Consider the following 21,956-nt stretch of genomic DNA (forward strand, 5'->3'; position numbering starts at 1 on the left):
ACCTATATTGTTAAAGATAAAGCTTATCACTGTGAACAGATCCAAATATGTTAATCACACATTCTCCATAACAGGAGTTATACCTGCCTTGTTGTTTCAGGTAAAACCAGACAACTGTAGACAACAACCCCATCACAGGAGAATATAGATTTTAACTGTCTTTAGAGTGAATTCGGTGGAGTAATGCAGAGGGTCACAGATAACAACATAGCGGTCGACTGATATCAGCACCATGTTCAAAATAAAAAATTTTATTAAAGTATACAAAGGAGAATGAGTGGTCAAACCTACAGTCTACAGTTGCCGTAGTATTTAAGAGTATTTATTATATTGCTTTCTGTTATAATAGATGTGCCAAAATCATACTTTTTTAATATGTGTTCATTTTTATTTAGGAAATAAAATAAGGGCCATAAATTCTAATTGATGATTTGATTGGATTTATTAACTTAACTACGGTTTCAGTCATGTGAGAAGGATTTTCAGGAATATTTCTCACACAGTTTCTTTCTACAGTACGTTGGCCTGACGGGAATGAGGCTGCAATATCTCAAGAGTAACAATGAGTTTAACAGTTTTTCTAAACCAGGGATAGAAAAAGGCATAGATCAAAGGGTTTAGACAGGAGTTCAATAGCACCACAAAAAACATAAAAATGTGAGTTGAAGAACCCGTCATGAGGTCATAGCCAGCAAGAGATATGCCATAATATGGACAGTAACACATGAGAAACACAGCAACAACCACACCAAGAGTCCTGGCTGCTTTCAGCTCGGATTTCTTCACAGTTACAGTCACTGAACGCTGCAGTTTGACAGCTGCAATATGGGAGCGCATGGAACGAGCCTGAGACACAGCCACCACAAACACTCTCGTATACAGAATGATGATGGCTGTGGTGGGAATAATAAACCTTAAAACAAGGTCAACATGTCCATTTACACTGATTACACATTCTCCATAGCAGGAGTTATACTTGCCTGGTTGTTTCAGGTTATCAAATAAAAACAGGAAATTGTAGAAAACAGAGTAAGTCCAACATAGGAGCACACAGATTTTAACTCTCTTTTGAGTGATTTTGGTGCCGTAACGCAATGGATCACAGACAGCAACATAACGATCGACTGATATCAGCACCATGTTTACTGCTGTAGCAGGGACAGTGATATAGGGTAGAAAAGTACAAAGGATACATGCCAGGTCACCCAGGAGCCAACAGGGTTCTGATAACAGGATCTGAAACGGCACCACGAGAAGACCCACAAAGAAGTCTGAGACAGCCAGAGAGAGGAGGAGGAGGTTGGTGGAGGTGTGGAGCTGCCTGTAGTGAAATGGTATCATTATGGTAACTATTACAAACATTCACAGTATCATTGCAAAGAGAAAAATCTGTTTTAAAACAGAACAACGTTTAGGTGCACAATTACTGACAACAGCATATTCCAGTTTTAAAATGTGGCAGTGGTAAACTCTGCTTATGAACAAAGACATCATCAAACAAAAACAATGTAATTGTTGAGAGAAATTAGACAAATAATCAGAGTTAAGACATTTATGCATGCCTGAAGTGGGAGATGGAGATGATGACCAGCAGGTTGAGAAAAACCGTGAGCAGAGAGAAGGAGGGCAACAGAGTGTAAATGATCATTGACTCAGCGTGAGGACGTGTGCGTTTCTTGCAGGAGTTGTTGAGTTGTGGAAAACAGAGTTCGGCTTCCTCCAGTGTCTCCATCATCACAGAGAGGAGGAGGAGAGAAACTGCTGATCATTTGTAGCTTTCTGAGAAAAGTTCAGTGTCATTGACAATTTCTTTCTCCTCTCTTTCCCCCTTCTTCCTCACTGTACTCCTCCCTCATACTGCAAGTCATACTCATGCATATTTGTCTCTTTTGTTATCTTTGTATGAAATCCTTTACTGGGATGTAGTATTTCAGTTGTGGTTGATGCAAGCAGTAATAAAGTCACGCTATAATGAGCTGCAGTGATATATGAAAAAGATAAAAACAAATATGCTGTCAGGAGTACTGTTAAAGTTAACAATAAGATTTATCTTCATTTACAATATGCACAAATTTTTAAAGGTTTTTTTTTCAGAATGCTAAAACATTTAATGTAAGGTGGTGTGGAAGTCCATAACTAGCTTCTCTTTTGGGCTCTAAACTCACTAAGGCCCTGGTTTACTAAAGGTGGGCATGTCAATCATGTAGAAACTTGGTAACAACCTCAGAAAACATCACAAGCTGATCTACTAAGGGTGTGCACTGAGGCCTGCATCTCTGAAATGAGTAAAATAGCACATTCAGCTTATTTTGCAACTTTGTCTTCATAAGTTTGCCGAGTAAGGCATTTTTGCTCAAGGGATTGTGTCTGAAATTCAGGTGCAGATGGCCTGTGTTATTTGAAGGAGTAGGATGCAAATACGAAATTAAAGAATGTGTCCAAAATGTGTATTTACCATCCATATTAATATATTTGACATGAAAAAATGCTGTCTAATGATCCAGTTCTGGCGTTTTTGGTTGAACTACAAGAACGTAATGCAGCACAAAATAAAGTTTTGTTGGGTTCAGCTAGTTGTTGAAAAGGACTTAACCTGAAAACCGACAGTCACACAAACTGAAAGACAGTTTTTAGGACATTTTGCGTGTAACTCTCGTAAAAGTAAGCTATTTATTTAATTCCCTTAATGAAAGAGTAAAATATGTAGGTTACATGTGTGCACACGTTCATTATGTCACCAAAACGATCTGACTCTGGTTTCTGTCCACACAGAATGCACTGAATGAGGCCAAATGTGGATTTTATTTGGTTGCTGCTAGGATCAATGGTTCCATTAACCATTTCATGCTGTCTCACGGATACTGTTCATTTGTCCATTGACTATCATCATGAACAGGTCACTTTTAACATAATTTAGTCTCCAGACTTACCTTTGGTTCTAGGCTTCACCTGGCTTAATTGCACAACCCAGGATTCTTGGTTGGGGACTGACCTGCTCTGGTAACTGCCTGCAAGTGGCTTAATCCACATCTAGCCCCCAGTCTTCCGATCAGGTGCCCTACCCTGGGGAGAATGGCTATGCAGAAGTACCTGGACGAGGTACTAGCTGCTGGCTTGATGTGATCCTCTTCCTCTCCGGGAGGGGCCGGTTTCTTGTTTGTGGGCAAAAAAGACGGAGGCCTCCGTCCTTGTGTAGACTTCCGAGGTTTGAATGACATTACCATAAAAAAAATTGTATCCTGTCCCTTTAATTTCTTGTGCATTTTAGCTCTTGCTCCACCAAACCTTGATTTTATTGGACCTTAGAAACCCATAAAGCCTTCAATCTCCTGAAAAAAAAGATTCACTTCAGCTCCCATCCTGATTCTCCCTGATGCCGAGGTAGATGCATGGAGTATCTCCGCACAGCCAAGCATCTCAACACCCGACAAGCCAGCAGGGCTTTGTTCTTTAATAGATTCAACTTCTCCCTTTCATACCATCCAGACAACCGCAACATCAAGGTTGACGCCCTCTCTCAACAGTTTGAGCCCTCGAATGCTCCTAACCCATCTGACTTCATCCTTCCTCCTGTCTCCCTACTTGGAATCACTCTCCTAGAAATCGAAAAAGAGGTACTAAATGCTCACACGCCGTCACCCTCACCCTGTTCACCGGATAAATTGTATGTTCCTAGGGTCCTCTAGGGTGTTGGACTGGCCATTGTTCTCACCTTTTCTGGCCCGCACCCTTTTCATGGTTCTGATGGCCTACTCTGGCAGCGAATGTTTCGACCTTCGTTCCAATCTGTTCTGTCTGCCCATCATCAGGCACCTGCAGGGCACATTCTCCCACTCTCCAGCCCTCATCGTCCTTGGTCCTACATCTCTGTAGATTTTTTTCACCAGACTTCCCCTTTCCAAAGGCCCTAAAAGCATTGTGGACTGCTTTTCCAAGATGGTTCATTTCCAGCATGTCTGGACTGAGTTCTATCGCCTTCTGGGAATTCTGGGTCAGCCTTTCATCTGGTTTCCGTCCTCAGTCCAATGGGCAGGCAGAGTAACTCAATCAAGAACTGGAGACCAGCTTCCATCTTCTGTGCTCCCTGGATTCAACATCCTGGTCATCGATGGTGGTCTAGGTCGTGTATGCTCATAAGATGAGAGAAAATCATCACAGTGAATATTATATATAAAACACATCATCATCAGGAAAAAGCAGTTGTTGTTAAAGATAAAGATAAACTTTATTTTCGTTGCAACATCGTACAACGAAATTAAGGTGCCAACCAGTCTGTGCCATATATACAATGAAAAGAAATAATTAAAAAAACAGAATAAATAATCAGAGACAGTCAAAAAGACAGAATAAGACACAAACAACCATCAAGTAAACAAAGAACCTACATTGTGCTGTAGACCAGCTCTCACTCCCACGAGTGAGCATACTGTCAACGTTACTGTACTAGTTCCTATAGTCCCTTCTTTACTGTGTTTAATGTAGTTATTGCTATGGGATAAAAGCTTTTCTTGAATCTGTCAGTCCTAGTTTTGATTCATCTGAACCTTCTCCCTGATGGCAGCAGTTCAAAGAGAGAGTGTCCAGGGTGTCTAGTGTCCCTGAGAATGGTTTGAGCTTTTTTGAGGCAGCGGGAACTGTGAAGTTCTTCTTGTGGGAGAAGAGGGCAACTGGTGATCCTCTGTGCTGTTTTGATCACTCTCTGGAGAGCTTTCCTCTGAGCCACTGTGCATCTGCTGAACCACACAGAAACACAGTATGTGAGGATGCTTTCAATAGAGCATCAATAAAAGGACACCAGCAGTCTCTGGGAGATGTTGTTCTTCCTAAGTACCCTCAGGAAATGCAGCCTTTGCTGGGCCTTTCTTATCAGCTCAGAGGTGTGTACTCCCCAGGTTAAATCCTCCTCTATGTGAACCCCCAAGAAGCGGAAGTCTGACACCCTCTTAACACAGTCCCCACTAATGTACATTGGAGGGGCCTCAGTTTTCGTCCTCCTATAGCCAATGATAACCTCTTTTGTCTTGGAGGCATTAAGGAGCAGATTGTTCCCCCTGCACCACATCGTCAACTGTTCCACCTCGTCTCTGTAGGCAGACTGATCCCCCCCTGAGATGAGTCCCACCACTGTGGTATCATCTGCGAACTTGACGATAGTGTTGCTGGGGTGAGCAGGAGTACAGTCATGGGTGTAAAGAGTGTAGAGCAGGGGGCTCAGCACACAGCCCTGTGGGGAGCCAGTGCTGAGACTAAGGACCTTGGAGGTGTGTGGGCCCACTCTCACCCTCTGACTGCAGTCAGAGAGGAAGCTCTTGATCCAAGAGCAGGTGGAGTATGGAAGTCCTAAGTCCAACAGTTTGTTTACTAGTTTGTGAGGAAGAATTGTGTTAAATGCAGAGCTATAATCCACAAAGAGCATCCGCACATAGCTCCCCTGCTACTCCAGGTGGGACAGTGCCGTGTGGAGGGCAGTGGCTATGGCATTCTCTGTGGATCTGTTCGCCCTGTACGCAAACTGGTGTTGGTCGAAGGATGGTGGGAGTAATGAAGTGATGTGACCCCTTACCAGTTTTTCAAAGCACTTCATGACCACTGGGGTGAGTGCAACTGGCCGGTAGTCATTGAGGCTGGTGATGTGCGTTTTCTTGGGCAGGGGGACTATGGTGGAGGACTTCAGGCACGGTGGGACAGTAGACCGGGTCAGAGACAGGTTGAAAATCGTGGTGAAGACTCCAGCCAGCTGGTCTGCACAGTCCTTCAGTACTCGTCCAGAGACGCCATCCGGACCAGCAGCCTTCCGTGAGTTGACGGACCTTAATACTACCCTCACCTCGTGCTCCTTCATGATGGGCTGCAGGATGTGGATGTGTTGGTGTATCTGGTTGATCTACCTCGAAGCGGGAGAAGAAAAGGTTCAGCTCCTCCGCCAACGAGGAGTCGCCTTCAGCGGCACAGAGAGTTGTCCTGTAGTTAGTCAGATGCTGGACTCCCTGCCACACCTCCCTGCTGTTCTTGCTGTCCAGGCAACCTTCGATCCTCCTCTTATACTCCAGTTTAGCCTTCCTGATGCCTCTCTTCAGGTTGGCTCGTGTCGAGCTGTAGTGAGCCCTGTCGCCAGACCTGAAGGCAGTGTTCCTCTCCCTCAGTAGCTGCTGGACCTCCCGGTTCATCCAGGGCTTCCTGTTAGGGTACACCCTGATGTGCTTGTCCACATTAACAGTGTCTATGCAGTTTCTAATGTAACATAGCACACTATCTGTGAACACTTCCAGGTCTGGATTTTCAAAAACATCCCAGTTGGTCCTCTCAAAACAGTCCTGCAGCTGCTGAGTGGCATCATCAGGCCATGTTTTTACGATTTTTGAGATTGTAAGAGCAGTTTTCCTGAGGGGGGCGTATGCAGGGATTAAAAGCAGAGACACATGGTCAGACTGGCCCAGGTGAGGTAGTGGTCTGGCCCTATAGCCTAGCTTAATGTTTGTGTAAACCTTGTCCAGAGTATTTGCTTCTCTGGTGGTACACTTAACATGCTGGTGGAGATTAGGAAGCACTGGCTTTAGGTCCATGTGGTTAAAATCCCCTGCTATGATGTGCACAGCGTCGGGATACCTGCTCTGCTGCCTGCTAATGCTGCCGTGTAAATGTCCGAAAGCCGAGTTAGCATTAGCATTCGGTGGAATGTAAACAGCAGTGACCATGACAACAGTAAACTCTCTCGGGAGGTAGATAGGCCTGCATCTAACTGTCACAAACTCCAGGTCCGGAGAGCAGTGACTCTTTACAGTCTCGGTATTTGTGCACCAGTTATTGTTGACATAAACACAGAGCCCCCCTCCTCTGCTCTTACCGGAGTCCTTTGTCCTGTTGTGGCGCTGAGCGGTGTAGCCTGCTAGCTGGGTAGCAGAGTCTGGGATGAGAGGATGAAGCCAGGTCTCTGTGATCAACAAAATGCAGCTGTACTTTAGGAAATTGTTATTAATCCTTAGTCTCAGTTCATCCATTTTGTTGATGAGTGATCTGGCATTCGTCAGGAAAAGGCTGGGAAGCGGTGGTCTCTGTGGTCGCCTCCTTAGCCTAGCTAGCGCACCGGCTCTGCAACCTCTCTTTTGTTTCCTGTCCCTCCGCTTTCGCCTCCTCAACGCCGGGATCGTGAACCACCTAAGGCCGGGATTCCTTGCGATGTCCTCCGGGATATTTTGTGAACGAAGAAACTCAGTTGTAACACTCCGGTCACAACAAACTCCCATTTTAAGGAGATCTTGATGGTTGTAGATGTTTCTTGCATAGCAAGATGTGATAGACAAAAATAACACAGACATAAATAAGCCGCCATCTTGCCACACATTCATTGTAGTTGTTATATTTAGCAGTGAACCAGATTCTGAACCAGAATAAAATGAATTAGTATTAATCTTCTTCTTCTCTTTCGGCTTTTCCCATCAGGGGTCGCCACAGCGAATCATCCTTCTCCACCTAACTCTATCATGGGCATCTTCTACCCTAACACTAGCCAACCTCATGTCCTCTGTTAAGACATCCATATATCTCCTCTTTGGTCGTCCTCTTGCCCTCCTGCCAGGCAGCTCCATCTCCAACATCCTTCTACCAATATACTCACTATCCCTCCTCTGAACATGTCCAAACCATCTCAGTCTGGCCTCTCTGACTTTGTCGCTAACACAGGCAACGTGAGCCGTCCCTCTGATGTACTCGTTCCTTATTCTGTCTAACCTGGTCACTCCTAAGGAGAACCTCAACATCTTCATCTCTGCTACCTCCATCTCAGCCTCTTGTCTCTGTCTCACTGCTACCGTCTCTAACCCATAGAGCAGAGCTGGTCTCACCACTGTCTTGTACACCTTTCCTTTGAGTCTTGCTGACACTCTTTTGTCACACAACACTCCTGACACTTTCCTCCACCCGCTCCAACCTGCCTGCACTCGCCTCTTCACCTCTTTTCCACACTCTCCATCACACTGAACTGTTGACCCCAAGTACTTAAACTCCTGTACCTTCTTCACCTCAGCCCCCTGTAACCTAACGCTTCTACCTGGATCCCTCTCGTTCAGACACATGTATTCTGTCTTACTACGACTGACCTTCATGCCTCTTCTTTCCAGAGCAAACCTCCACCTCTCCAGCTGTTCCTCTACCTGCTCTCTACTCTCACTGCAAATCACAATGTCATCCGCAAACATCATTGTCCAGGGAGATTCCTGTCTGACCTCATCTGTCAGCCTGTCCATCAGCATAGCAAACAAGAAGGGACTCAAAGCTGATCCTTGGTGTAGTCCCACCTCCACCTTGAACTCCTCTGTCTGACCTACAGCACATCTCACCACCGTCATACTTCTCTCATACATGTCCTGAACTAGTCTGACGTACTTCTCTGCCACTCCCGACAACCTCATACAGTACCACAGCTCCTCCCTCGGCACCCTGTCATACGCCTTCTCTAAATCTACAAAGACACAATGCAGCTCCTTCTGACCATCTCTGTACTTTTCCATCAACATTCTCAAAGCAAAAATGGCATCAGTGGTGCTCTTACGGGGCATGAAACCATACTGCTGCTCACAAATCTCCACCTTCTTCCTAAGCCTGGCTTCCACTACTCTTTCCCACAGCTTCATTGTGTGGCTCATCAACTTTATTCCTCTATAGTTGCTGCAGTTCTGCGTGTCACCCTTGTTCTTAAAGATCGGAACCAGAACGCTTCTCCTCCATTCCTCAGGCATCTTCTCACTCTCTAGAATCCTATTGAACAAACTGGTTAGAAACTCCACTGCTGTCTCTCCTAAGCACTTCCACACCTCCACAGGTACGTCATCAGGACCAACACCCTTTCCACTCTTCATCCTTTTCAGAGCCTTCCTAACCTCATCCTTTCCAATCTCTTCTATTTCCTGCTCCACAACATCAACATCTTCCTCTCTTCTTTCCCTGTCATTTTCCTCATTCATCAGATCCTCAAAATACTCCTTCCATCTTTTCTGCACACTCTCCTGGGTTGTTAGTACCTTTCCATCTCTGTCCTTAATCACCCTTACCTGTTGCACATCCTTCCCATCTCTATCTCTCTGTCTGGCTAGCCTGTACAAGTCCTTCTCTCCTTCCTTTGTGTCTAACCTGTCATACAGCTCATCGTAAGCTTTCTGTTTGGCCTTTGCCACCTCCCTCTTCACTCTACGCTGCGCTTCCTTGTACTCCTGTCTACTTTCCTCAGTCCTTTCTACATCCCACTTCCTTCTAGCTAACTTCTTCCTCTGGACGCATTCCTGTACTTCCTCATTCCACCACCAAGTGTCTTTACCTTCTTTCCTCTTTCCAGATGACACACCTAGCACCTTCCTACCTGTTTCCCTGATAACTTCTGCTGTGGTTTCCCAGTCATCTGGAAGCTCATCCTGACCACCCAGAACCTGTCTCAACTTCTGCCTGAATTCCTCACAAGTTTCTTCATTCTTTAGCTTCCACCACTTGGTCTTCTTCTCTGACTTCCCTCTTTTCTTCTTCCTGACCTCCAGAGTCATCTTGCACACCACCATGCGGTGCTGTCTGGCTACACTCTCTCCTACCACCACTTTGCAGTCACTAACCTCTCTCAAATGACCTCGTCTACATAGGAGGTAGTCCACCTGCGTACTCCTACCTCCACTTCTGTATGTCACTCTATGTTCCTCTCGCTTCTGGAAGTAAGTGTTGACTACAGCCATTTCCATCCTCTTAGCAAAGTCCACCACCATCTGTCCTTCCAGATTCCTTTCCTTCACACCAAACCTGCCCATCACCTCCTCATCACCTCTGTTGCCCTCACCAACATGCCCATTGAAGTCTGCTCCAACAACAACTCTCTCTCCTCTGGGGATACTCTCTATGACCTCATCAAACTCACTCCAGAATCTCTCCTTCTCTTCTAACTCACAGCCAACCTGTGGCGCATACCCACTGACTACATTCACCATCACCCCTTCAATTTCTAGCTTTATGCTCATCACCCTGTCTGAGACTCTTTTCACCTCTAGAACATTGTTCACAAACTCCCCCTTCAAGATCACTCCTACCCCGTTTCTCTTCCTATCAACACCATGGTAGAACAGTTTGTATCCTCCTCCGATACTACGTGCCTTGCTGCCCTTCCACCTTGTCTCCTGCACACACAGAACATCTACCTTTCTTCTCTCCATCATGTCTGCCAGCTCTCTGCCTTTCCCTGTCATCGTACCAACGTTAAGAGTCCCTATTCTCAGATCTATGCTCCTGCCTTTTCCCTTCTCTCTCTGACCACGAACCCTTCTGCCTCCCCTCTTTCTTCGACCAACAGTAGTCAAATTTCCACCGGCACCCTGTAGGTTAACAGCATCGGTGGCGGTCGTTGTTAACCCGGGCCTCGACCGATCCGGTATGAAAGAAAATGAATTAGTATTAATAAATGTATTAAAACACATTATTACCTTTCAGTTAAGCAGTTTTATACTGTGTCATATTTTTGTTAATCTGTGTGTATCTGTGTATACCATATGACTATGGCCTCCGTCCTTGTGTAGACTTCCAATGTTTGAGTGATATTACCATTAAAAAAAAACTGTATCCTGTCCCTTTAATTTCTTCTGCATTTTAGCTCTTGCAGGGCGCGTCCATTTTTACGAAACTCGAAAACTTTGCAATGCCTACCATCTGGTCGAAATGGCAAGGAGACGAGTGGAAAACCGCTTTCAACACACCCTCTGGACACCCTATGAATACCAGTCATGCCTTTTGGACTTACCAATGCCCCTGTCGTGTTCCAAAATCTGGTTAATTATGTTTTAGATGATATATGCAGAATAACCTTTTAGTCCCGTAAAGCTCTGCATGGTTTTCTTGGATTCGCCAATTTCTCAGGAAATTTATGCACAATTACAGTCAGGTCGCCAGCCCACTTCACCCTCTGACCTCCACCAAACCTTAATTTCTTTGGACTTCAAAAACCTGGAGTATCTCTGCACAGCCAAGCGTCTCAACACCCGACAAGCCAGGTGGGCTTTGTTCTTTAATAGATTAAACCTTTCCCTTTCATACCATCCAGACAACTGCAACATCAAGGTTGACGCCCTCTCTCAACAGTTTGAGCCCTCGTTCCTAACCCATCTGACTTCATCCTCCCTCCTGTCTGTCGGCTTGGAATCACTCTCCTAGGACTCAAAAAAAGAGGTAGTGAATGCTCACACGCCGTCACTCTTAGCCTGTTCACCGGATATATTGTATGCACCTTTTCTGCCACCCTGGGATGGCCCACACCCTTTTCGTGGTCAAGCGCCGGTTCTGGTGGCCTACTCTGGCAACTCTGTCTGCGCACAGGCCAAGCCTGTACATCAGGCACCTGCAGGGCACCTTCTCCCACTCTCTAGCCCTCGTTGCTCTTGGTCCCAGATCTCTGTAGATTTTGTCACCAGACTTCCCGTTTCCAAAGGCCCTAACGCCATCCGGACCAATGTGGACTGCTTTGCCAAGATGGTTCATTTCAACCCATCAGACAACTATAGACAATAGCACAACCCCAACACAGAAGAATATATGTAGTTGTTATATTCAGTAGTGAACCAGATTCTAAACCAGAATAAAATGAATTAGTATTAATTACACATTATTACTAAAACATGACATGATGACCAGCAGGTTAGGAAATGCAGTGAGCAGAGAGATGGAGGACAGCAGAGTGTAAAGGAGCATTGACTCAGAGTGAGGACCTGTGCGTTTCTTGCAATAAGTGTTGAGTTGTGGAAAACAGAGTTCAGCTTTTTTCAGTGCCTCCATCATCAGAGAGTGAAAGACACAAGAAGCTGGATCCTGGCAGCTCTCTGACTAAAGATTTCTCTCCTCCCTGATTTATCTTCCTCCTCTCTCATCCTATGTGTCGTCATCTATGTCTTCATCACCCTCTGTATTCATTTTTCTCTCTGTTGTAACAGGTTGTTCATTTATTTTATTCATAGCTGCTGGACTTCAATAGTTTTGTTCTTATCCCAGTACTGATCATAATGTTGAACAATGAATGCAGTCTACAGTTAAAGTAGTATTAAATAGTATTTATTATATTCTTTTTTTTTGTTGTTGTTGTTATAATAGATATGCCAAAAGCCCAAAATGTAGTATAATATGCAAATGTGTTCATTTCTATTTAGGAAATAAATTAAGGGCCATAAATGCTAATTGATAATTAGAGACCGGATTTATTAACTTAACTACTGTTTCAGTCAAGTGAGAAGAATTTTCAGGAATATTTTCCCCATGAACTGTACATAAACCACATTAAAGTGATCACATCCATGTGAAACTCAGCTGCCTAAATTACCTCTGCTGCCAAAAAATGACATAAAATGGGACACAGATGTATTCTGACTAATTAGGATTTAATCACACTGGAATATTAGAAAATACAATTTAAATAAATGTTACTCAGAAATTATGGTAAGAAAAATATATATTAACCTCTGTACATTTAAAAAATCTCAAAGAGCGACTCTTTTGGAACAATTACAGGACATATTAGTACTGTATGTTTGTATCTTTTCAGTGACTCCACAGTTTCTCTCTACAGTACGTTGGCCTGACAGGAGTGAGGCTGCAATATCTCAAGGGTAACAATGAGTTTAACAGTTTTTCTAAACCAGGGATAGAAAAAGGCATAGATCACAGGGTTTAGACAGGAGTTAAATATTGCCATGAAAAACAAAAAAATGTGAGTTGAAGAACCTATCATGAGCTCATAGCCAGCGAGAGATATGCCATAAAATGGACAGTAACACATGAGAAACACAGCAACAACCACACCAAGAGTCCTGGCTGCTTTCAGCTCGGATTTCTTCACAGTTACAGTCACTGAACGCTGCAGTTTGACAGCTGCAATGTGGGAGCGCATGGAACGAGCCTGAGACACAGCCACCACAAACACTCTCGAATACAGAATTATGATGGATGTGGTGGGAATAATGAACCTTAAAATGAGGTCAACAGCTCCATTTATCTTAATCACACATTCTCCGTAGCAGGAGTTATACTTGCCTGGTTGTTTCAGGTTATCAAATAAAAACATAAAATTGTAGAAAACAGAGTAAATCCAACATAAGAGAACACAGATTTTAACTCTCTTTGGAGTGATTTTGGTGCTGTACCGCAATGGATCACAGACAGCAACATAACGATCGACTGATATCAGCACCATGTTTACTGCTGTAGCAGGGACGGTGATAACGGGTAGAAAAGAAGACAGAATACATGCCAGGTCACCCAGGAGCCAACAGGGTTCTGATAACAGGATTTGAAACGGCACCATGAGAAGACCCACAAAGAAGTCTGAGACAGCCAGAGAGAGGAGGAGGAGGTTGGTGGAGGTGTGGAGCTGCCTGTAGTGAAATGGTATCATTATGGTAACTATTACAAACATTCACAGTATTATTGCAAAGAGAAAAAACATTTTAAAACAGAACAACGTTTAGGTGCACAATTACTGACAACAGCATATTCCAGTTTTAAAATGTGGCAGTGGTAAACTCTGCTTATGAACCAAGACATCAAACCAAAACAATGTAATTGTTCAGAGAAATTAGACAAATGATCAGAGTTAAGATAATTATCCATGCCTGAAGTGGGAGATGGAGATGATGACCAACAGGTTGAGAAAAACAGTGAGCAAAGCAAGGAAGGGCAGCAGAGTGTAAATGAGCATTGACTCAGAGTGAGGACCTGTGCGTTTCTTGCAAGAGTTGTTCAGTTGTGGAAAGCAGAGTTCAGCTTCCTCCAGTGTCTCCATCATCACAGAGAGGAGGAGGAGAGAAACTGATGATCATTTGTAGCTTTCTGAGAAAAGTTCAGTGTCATTGAAAATTTCTCTCTTCTCTCTTTCCCCCTTCTTCCTCACTGTCCTCCTCCCTCATACTGCAAGTCATACTCATGCACCTTTGTCACTTTTGCTATATTTGTATAAACTTTACTGGGATGTAGTATTTCAGTTGTGGTTGATGCAAGCAGTAATAAAGTCACACTATTATGAGCTGCAGTGATATATTAAAAAGATAAAAACAAATATGCTGTCAGGAGTACTGTTAAAGTTAACAATAAGCTTTATCTCCATTTACAATATGCACAAATTCTTAAAGCATTTCAAAATGCTAAAACATTTAATGTAAGGTGTATGTGTAATGGAAGTCCATAACTAGCTTCTTGTTTGGGCTTCAAAACTCACTAAGGCCCTGGTTTACTAAAGGTGGGCATGTCAATCATGTAGAAACTTGGTAACAACCTCAGAAAACATCACAAGCTGATCTACTAAGGGTGTGCACTGAGGCCTGCATCTCTGAAATGAGTAAAATAGCACATTCAGCTTATTTTGCAACTTTGTCTTCATAAGTTTGCTGAGTAAGGCATTTTTGCTCAAGGGATTGTGTCTGAAATTCAGGTGCAGATGGCCTGTGTTATTTGAAGGAGGATGCAAATACAAAATTAAAGAATGTGTCCAAAATGTGTATTTACCATCCATATTAATATATTTGACATGAAAAAATGCTGTCTAATGATCCAGTTCTGGCGTTTTTGGTTGAACTACAAGAACGTAATGCAGCACAAAATAAAGTTTTGTAGGGTTCAGCTAGTTGTTTAAAAGGACTAAGAACCTGAAGACCAACACTCACACAAGCTGAAAGACAGTTTTGCATGTAACTCTCGTAAAAGTAAGCTATTTATTTAATTACCTTAATGAAAGAGAAAGTATGTAGGTTAAATGTGTGCACACGTTTATTATGCCCCCAAAACGATCTGACTCTGGTTTTTGTCCACACAGAATGCACTGAATGAGGCCAAATGTGACTTTTATTTGGTTTCTGCTAGGAACAATGGTTCCATAAAGCATTTCATCCAGTCTCATGGATTCTGTTCATTGTCCATTGACTATCATCATGAACAGATCACTTTTCACATAGTTCATTCTCCAGACTTATTTTTGGTTGTAGGCTCCGCCTGGCTTTAACGGCACAACCTCCATGTTGACTGGAGATCGGGCAGGATTCTCGGTTGGGGACTGACCTGCTCCGCTACCTGCCTGCAAGCGGCTTAATCCGCTCCATGTGGAGAGGAAATGTGTCAATGTTGATGTCCCTCGTAGGTGACTTAAGGTCACTCGTGTGTGTGTTTTCTCTTGGAACGTGTATGTGTATAAATGTTATCGCCTGGTGCGGTTTGAGCAGCGATCCGTCTACACTCAGGGACCGTATTAAATCAGTGCAGCCTCACCTGTGTGCTGTGTGTATGCACAGTGAGTGGGTATTAGATCTTTTCCTGTTGATGTACTGCTGGGGAGAAGTCGTCTTCTGGCTCTGGAACCTTTCTGCAGTGGCTACAATGGATCCATGTAGCTCTTTCTGCGACCTTCACTGCTGTGTAAACTGTAAGGAGGACCTGGAAGGGTCCCTGCCAGCGCTTGGAGTTCCAGTGCTTTCGTATGAGCTCCTTCATGATCACCCAATCTCCAGGTTGGAAAAAATGCAGTGGTCCAGTGGCCTGTTTAGGAAGTGCGTCCTTCACCTGTTGAGATATTTAAGATAGCACAGTCGAGAGATTTTTGCAATACCTTAACATGGCGTTATCACACAGCACGACTGGCAGTGTCTTTGTCCAAGGTAGGCCTGTTTCACTACAGCTCTTGTCCAGTTTGTTTTTAAGAGTACCATTCTCTTTTTCAACTGCTCCACTTTGTGGGTAATAGGCACAGTGTTGTCTAATATCTATTCCTAAAAATGTACTCACTTCAGTTTTTGGTGCATTAACAAAATGGGATCCATTGTTCGAGCTGATTTTGCATGGAATTCCCCAATGGGGGATTATCTCTGTCAAAAGAGCTTTGGTTACTACATGACTGTTTGCATGTTTAGCTGGAAAAGCTTCCACCCACTTTGACCACATGTTGACCATCGCTAGGCAGTATCTTTTCCCTTCTGCTGGTGATAGCTCTATGAAATCCATCATAAGATGTTCGAAGGGTTTTAAAGGTGATGTGCTGCTTGTTGTATGTGTGGAACACGTCCTGCATTGTGTGTAGCACAGATCATGCAAGCTTCACAGGGTTTTTGTGGATACACAGAAAAGCCTTTTGTGTACCAATGTTATGTGAGTGCATTCTAACATCCCTCCTTTTGACACGTGGTCTAACCCATGTGTCAATTCAGCAAATTGTGGAAAAAAATGTTTTGGGAGGCAAGGCTTGTCATCAGGACCCCACCACACACCATCAGTGAAGTGTGCTCCATTGCTCTTCCATAGGCGTGCTTCCTGTGGTGTAGAAAAAGGCTGCATTTCTGTTAGGGAGGGGAGGGCTGATAGGGAAGAGGGAGAGAAGAGTGGGGGAGGAGAGAGGAAGAGTTTTACATGCTGCAGCCTTGGCAGCCTCATCAGCAGCTGCGTTGCCTAAGGAGACAAAGTCACGGTTAGAAGTATGTGCCTGGCATTTGCAGATAGCTAAAGCTAAAGGTAGCAAAATAGCAGTATAGCAGTATAGGTTTACCATCAGATTTAAGGAAATTCCTGTGTTTGCACAGGGCGCCAAAGTCATGTGCAACACCAAAAGCATACCGAGAATCTTTGTAAATGGTGCAGCTTTACATGCTTCAGTGAGTGCTACACAGCTTGTGCAGAGTAGTGACATGGAAGTGGAACTGCAGCATTTACTGCTTGTAGGTCTTGGACAAACCTCCATTCTATGGGTTGACCATGGTCTCTGATTTTCTTTACAGGAATCAAGGGAGTGCGCACTGGGGAGATTTCACAGGGGCAATTACTCCAGCTGTGAGCAATGAGTTAAATGCCGGTGTGATACCATCAATGGTTTCCCGTTTAAAGGATACTGTGGTTTACATGGACGATAGTCAGATTCAGGAATAATAATTACAGGTTCACAATCCTTTATTAGACCAACATCATATTTATGATCAGCCCAAAGGAAGGATGGACTGAGTCTAGTAAAGGTTCAAAAATGGAGGGCGCTTCTGATGTTACTTGAAACAAATGCATCAAGGGTGACATAGGGGTGGGAACCAGCTGGTCTGTAAAAACAACATGAACAACATTTAAACTAGCCTGATACGTTTTGCAATAACACTGCAGAGTCGGAGAATAACTCAGACGGATCTGCAGTGGGTTGCCATTGTCTTACAGCTTGACAGCGCTTAACAAACAAGCCTAGGTCCTGCCACTCCTCCATGTTATGTTTGGCCAAAGAAACATGTGGGGAGGAGTGAGGGACATCATAAGAACAAAGTTGTTTGGGGCTAAGAGAGATCGCAAGCGCGCACCTGTACTCATCCCAGTACAGGGTTTGAGAGGTAATACATTCATCACCTAAGCGGAGCCATAGTTTCTCATACTGTTCATTTGGACCATAGGACACATGAGCTGTACAATGCAGCTCTCCTGATGTCATAAAGTCTGAACATGTGTCTGTTAATGTCCTATGGGCAAAAGTGAGGAGGTCAGTGGTAAGCATCTCAATCTTAATTAACCATTCATATATATACATGAGGGGATCTGAGTTCAAGCGTACACCAGCATATGAATCCAAATCAGAAGTGTTAATTACATTTAAGCCTTCAGGTGTGCTGATAATACTTATACCCAACAAACATATGAGGTCTCTTCCTAGGAGATTTATCAGACATAGAGAAGAGAACAAAAAAGAATGTTTAACAATTTTGCGATCAGCTGCGGTACAGGACAGTGAAACTGTCACCTTTTCTTTAACCGTCTAGCCAGGTGATCTTACAGAGTAAACTATGCGACCGCTCAGTTTAGGTGTGTATGGAAATGAAGCATGTGTTATTACAGAATGTGTGGCTCCAGAGTCCACCAAAAAGAGCACAGGAGTCTGAGCTATAATTAACGATAGCACAGGAAAGCATTTGAAACCTTCTGGGCTTTCAGAAACATACTGGTAATATGTAGTGTATGTTCTCCTGCTGTTCCTTTGCTGCAGATTCCTTCGCTCTATTGATGTTATCTGCATGACGTGCATGGCGTACAATTTCTTTAAAGCGGCCTTCTTCTTCTATATAAGTGCGCTTAACTTCAGTCGCCAGTTCAGGTTTCAGTCTTTTCAAAAGATATTTACACAGGAGGCTGTGCAGTCATCTCCTTCCACGCCATTTGCGGGGATGTCCATGCCGCCGTGTGTATTGAACAGTTCAACGAGGCGATGTGCGTATTCGTCTACAGGTTCATCTGGTCCCTGTTTGCAGGTGCTGATTTTGGTCATGTTGGTTTTTCTGGGAAACACTTCTTTTATCTTTTCTTGAAGGGCATCTGTGGCAGCACGGTAGTCAGCGTTAGTGACGTGGTTCCACTCAGTGTTTTTTAATGTCAGGCCAACTGCTGGAAGAGCTATGGTCAACCGGTGAAAGTCACTAGCATTCAGTTGCTTAGCCAGAATTCTATGGATTTCTACTCCAGTAGGGCAATATTCCTTGCAGAATGGAAGGAAGTCGTTGTTGGATTTTACATACAACATAGGCGTGCCATGGACGATGCACCAGAATAGGACCCTCTGGGCCAGCCACCTCTACCATGGGAAGGAACATACTTGGTCCCTGGTCATCATCGTCATCGCTGTCTTGTGTGGTGTAGGGACCTGCACATTTGGATTGCATTTTACCTCTTGTGTGACTAGCTGGCAGACTGGCCATCTCTGATGAGCTGGACATTCCAGATGCATCGCCTTCGTCTTGTGGCTGTTGTTGTTGTGCAGCAGATGCAGATGCTGGGATGTCTGGGTGTGGTTGTTGGCGACAAAGGGGGCAGCAGTCCAGGTCAGAGTCCACTGTCAGCGCGTGCAGTTCTGTAAGGGGCTACAAAGAAGAGATGGGAGCGCTGGAAAGGTTGGGGGAGGTATAGGGAGGGGGACACTTGTCTGGGCAACAATTATTATCTGTTCTGCCTGCCACTTTCCCACTGTCATCTTTTCTACCTGCGACTTCACTCTGATGGTGCTTTCTATCACGATTATGAGCTCCAGTCCACCATGATTCAACAAAGTATAACTATACCCTTAAAGATATAATTTTTAGAAAAAATTCCACATTTAGAATAAATTCTGCTAGTTTACACTACAAAACTACTTACACTACAGAACTCACAGACTGAATTCCAGAACTTTTACCAGTAAGTTTTGTCCTCAGCAAAACTACTTCTTCAGTTCCTCATAGTCGCCTGTGTCTTGATTTATTCAAGACACATAACACAGACACAAGACCGTTTCCTTCCTAGGATTTACCGTATCGTACAAACACTCTCAAATATAGAATAACAACACCTATATTGTTAAAGATAAAGCTTATCACTGTGAACAGATCCAAATATGTTAATCACACATTCTCCATAACAGGAGTTATACCTGCCTTGTTGTTTCAGGTAAAACCAGACAACTGTAGACAACAACCCCATCACAGGAGAATATAGATTTTAACTGTCTTTAGAGTGAATTCGGTGGAGTAATGCAGAGGGTCACAGATAACAACATAGCGGTCGACTGATATCAGCACCATGTTCAAAATTAAAAATTTTATTAAAGTATACAAAGGAGAATGAGTGGTCAAACCTACAGTCTACAGTTGCCGTAGTATTTAAGAGTATTTATTATATTGCTTTCTGTTATAATAGATGTGCCAAAATCATACTTTTTTAATATGTGTTCATTTTTATTTAGGAAATAAAATAAGGGCCATAAATTCTAATTGATGATTTGATTGGATTTATTAACTTAACTACAGTTTCAGTCATGTGAGAAGGATTTTCAGGAATATTTCTCACACAGTTTCTTTCTACAGTACGTTGGCCTGACGGGAATGAGGCTGCAATATCTCAAGGGTAACAATGAGTTTAACAGTTTTTCTAAACCAGGGATAGAAATAGGCATAGATCAAAGGGTTTAGACAGGAGTTAAATATCACCACAAAAAACATAAAAATGTGAGTTGAAGTATTGATCATGTAGTTATAGCCAGCAAGAGATATACCATAAAATGGACAGTAACTCATGAGAAACACTGCAACAACCACACCAAGAGTCCTGGCTGCTTTCAGCTCTGATTTCTTCACAGTTACAGTCACTGAACGCTGCAGTTTGACAGCTGCAATGTGGGAGCGCATGGAACGAGCCTGAGACACAGCCACCACAAACACTCTTGTATACAGAATGATGATGATTGAAATGGGAATAATAAACCTTAAAATAAGGTCAACAGCTCCCATCACATTAATAACACATTCAACATTTACGTTTACATTTATCAAACATTCTCCGTAACAGGAGTTATACTTGCCTGGTTGTTTCAGGTTATCAAATAAAAACAGGAAATTGTAGAAAACAGAGTAAGTCCAACATAGGAGCACACAGATTTGAACTCTCTTTGGAGTGATTTTGGTGCCGTAACGCAATGGGTCACAGACAGCAACATAACGATCGACTGATATCAGCACCATGGTTACTACTGTAGCAGGGGCAGAGATATAGGGTAAAATAGAACACAGAATACATGCCAGGTCACCCAGGAGCCAACAGGGTTCTAATAATAGGATTTGAAACGGCACCACGAGAAGACCCACAAAGAAGTCTGAGACAGCCAGTGAGAGGAGGATGAGGTTGGTGGAAGTGTGGAGCTGCCTGTAGTGAGATGGTATCATTATGGTAACTATTACAAACATTCACAGTATTATTGCAAAGAGAAAAATCTGTTTTAAAACAGAACAACATTTAGATGCAAAATTCCACCAACAGCAAGCTTTAGTTTTTAAAATGTCACAGTGGTAAACTCTGCTTATGAACAAAGACATCATCAAACAAAAACAATGTAATTGTTGAGAGAAATTAGACAAATGATCAGAGTTAAAACATTTATCCATGCCTGAAGTGGGAGATGGAGATGATGACCAGCAGGTTGAGAAAAACAGTGAGCAAAGAGAAGGAGGGCAGCACAGTGTAAATGATCACTGACTCAGAGTGAGGACGTGTGCGTTTCTTGCAGGAGTTGTTGAGTTGTGGAAAGCAGAGCTCAGCTTCCTCCAGTGTCTCCATCATCACAGAGAGGAGGAGGAGAGAAACTGCTGATCATTTGAAGCTTTCTGAGAAAAGTTCAGTGTCACTGAAAACTTCTCTCTCCTCTCCTTCCCCCTTCTTCCTCACTATCCTCCTCCCTCATACTGCAAGTCATACTCATGCACCTTTGTCACTTCTGTTATCTTTGTATGAAATCCTTTACTGGGATGTAGTATTTCAGTTTTGATTGATGCAAGCAGTAATAAAGCCACGCTATTATGAGCTGCAGTGATATATTAAAAGGATAAAAACAGCTATGCTGTCACGAGTACTGTTAAAGTTAACAATAAGTATTTTTTTTTTCCCAAAATGCTAAAACAAGTCCATAACTAGCTTCGTTTTTGGGCTTCTAAACTCACTAAGGCCATGGTTTACTAAAGGTTTGCGTGTCAATCATGTAGAAACTTGGTAACAACCTCAATTTACTAAGGGTGTGCACTGAGGACTGCATCTCTGAAATGAGTAAAATAGCACATTCAGCGTATTTTGTATTTTTTGCTAAGTAAGGCATTTTTGCCCAAGGGATTGTATCTGAAATTCAGATGCAATCTGTCTGTGCAGAGATGGCCTGTGTTATTTGAAGGAGTACAAGGCAAATACAAAATTAAAGAATGTCTCCAAAATGTGTATTTACCATCCATATTAATATATATTTGGGGGGAAAAATACTGTCTAATGATCGAGTTTTGGAGTTTTTGGTTGAACTACAAGCAAGTAATGCATCACAAAATATAGTTTTGTTTGGTTCAGCTAGTTGTTGTGAAGGACTTGAAACCTTGACACAGTGTTTAGGAGGTTTTGCACGTAACTCTCATAAAAGTAAGCCATTTGTGTAATTCACAGATATG

The 21,956-nt window shown here is 43.3% G+C and overlaps 2 protein-coding genes across 2 annotated transcripts; both read right to left on the minus strand.

The window, feature by feature from the left end:
* Positions 1–510: 510 nt before the first annotated feature.
* On the minus strand, positions 511–5,416 carry LOC113167133 (trace amine-associated receptor 13c-like). Its single transcript, XM_026367535.1, has 5 exons — positions 4,968–5,416; positions 3,713–3,907; positions 3,583–3,596; positions 1,563–1,713; positions 511–1,321 (listed from the first exon to the last, which is right to left on the minus strand). The coding sequence occupies exons 1-5, from the start codon at positions 5,414–5,416 to the stop codon at positions 511–513; spliced, it is 1,620 nt and encodes a 539-aa protein (XP_026223320.1).
* A 7,155-nt stretch (positions 5,417–12,571) lies between these two features.
* LOC113167134 (trace amine-associated receptor 13c-like) lies at positions 12,572–20,696 on the minus strand. Its single transcript, XM_026367536.1, has 6 exons — positions 20,619–20,696; positions 18,599–18,863; positions 18,131–18,399; positions 15,372–15,555; positions 13,620–13,770; positions 12,572–13,382 (listed from the first exon to the last, which is right to left on the minus strand). Exons 1-6 carry the CDS (start codon positions 20,694–20,696, stop codon positions 12,572–12,574), a joined length of 1,758 nt encoding a protein of 585 aa, XP_026223321.1.
* Positions 20,697–21,956: the final 1,260 nt, after the last annotated feature.

The sequence above is a fragment of the Anabas testudineus genome, chromosome 7 (genome assembly GCF_900324465.2).
Source record: "Anabas testudineus chromosome 7, fAnaTes1.2, whole genome shotgun sequence".
In the NCBI taxonomy this organism is placed as follows: Eukaryota; Metazoa; Chordata; class Actinopteri; order Anabantiformes; family Anabantidae; genus Anabas; species Anabas testudineus.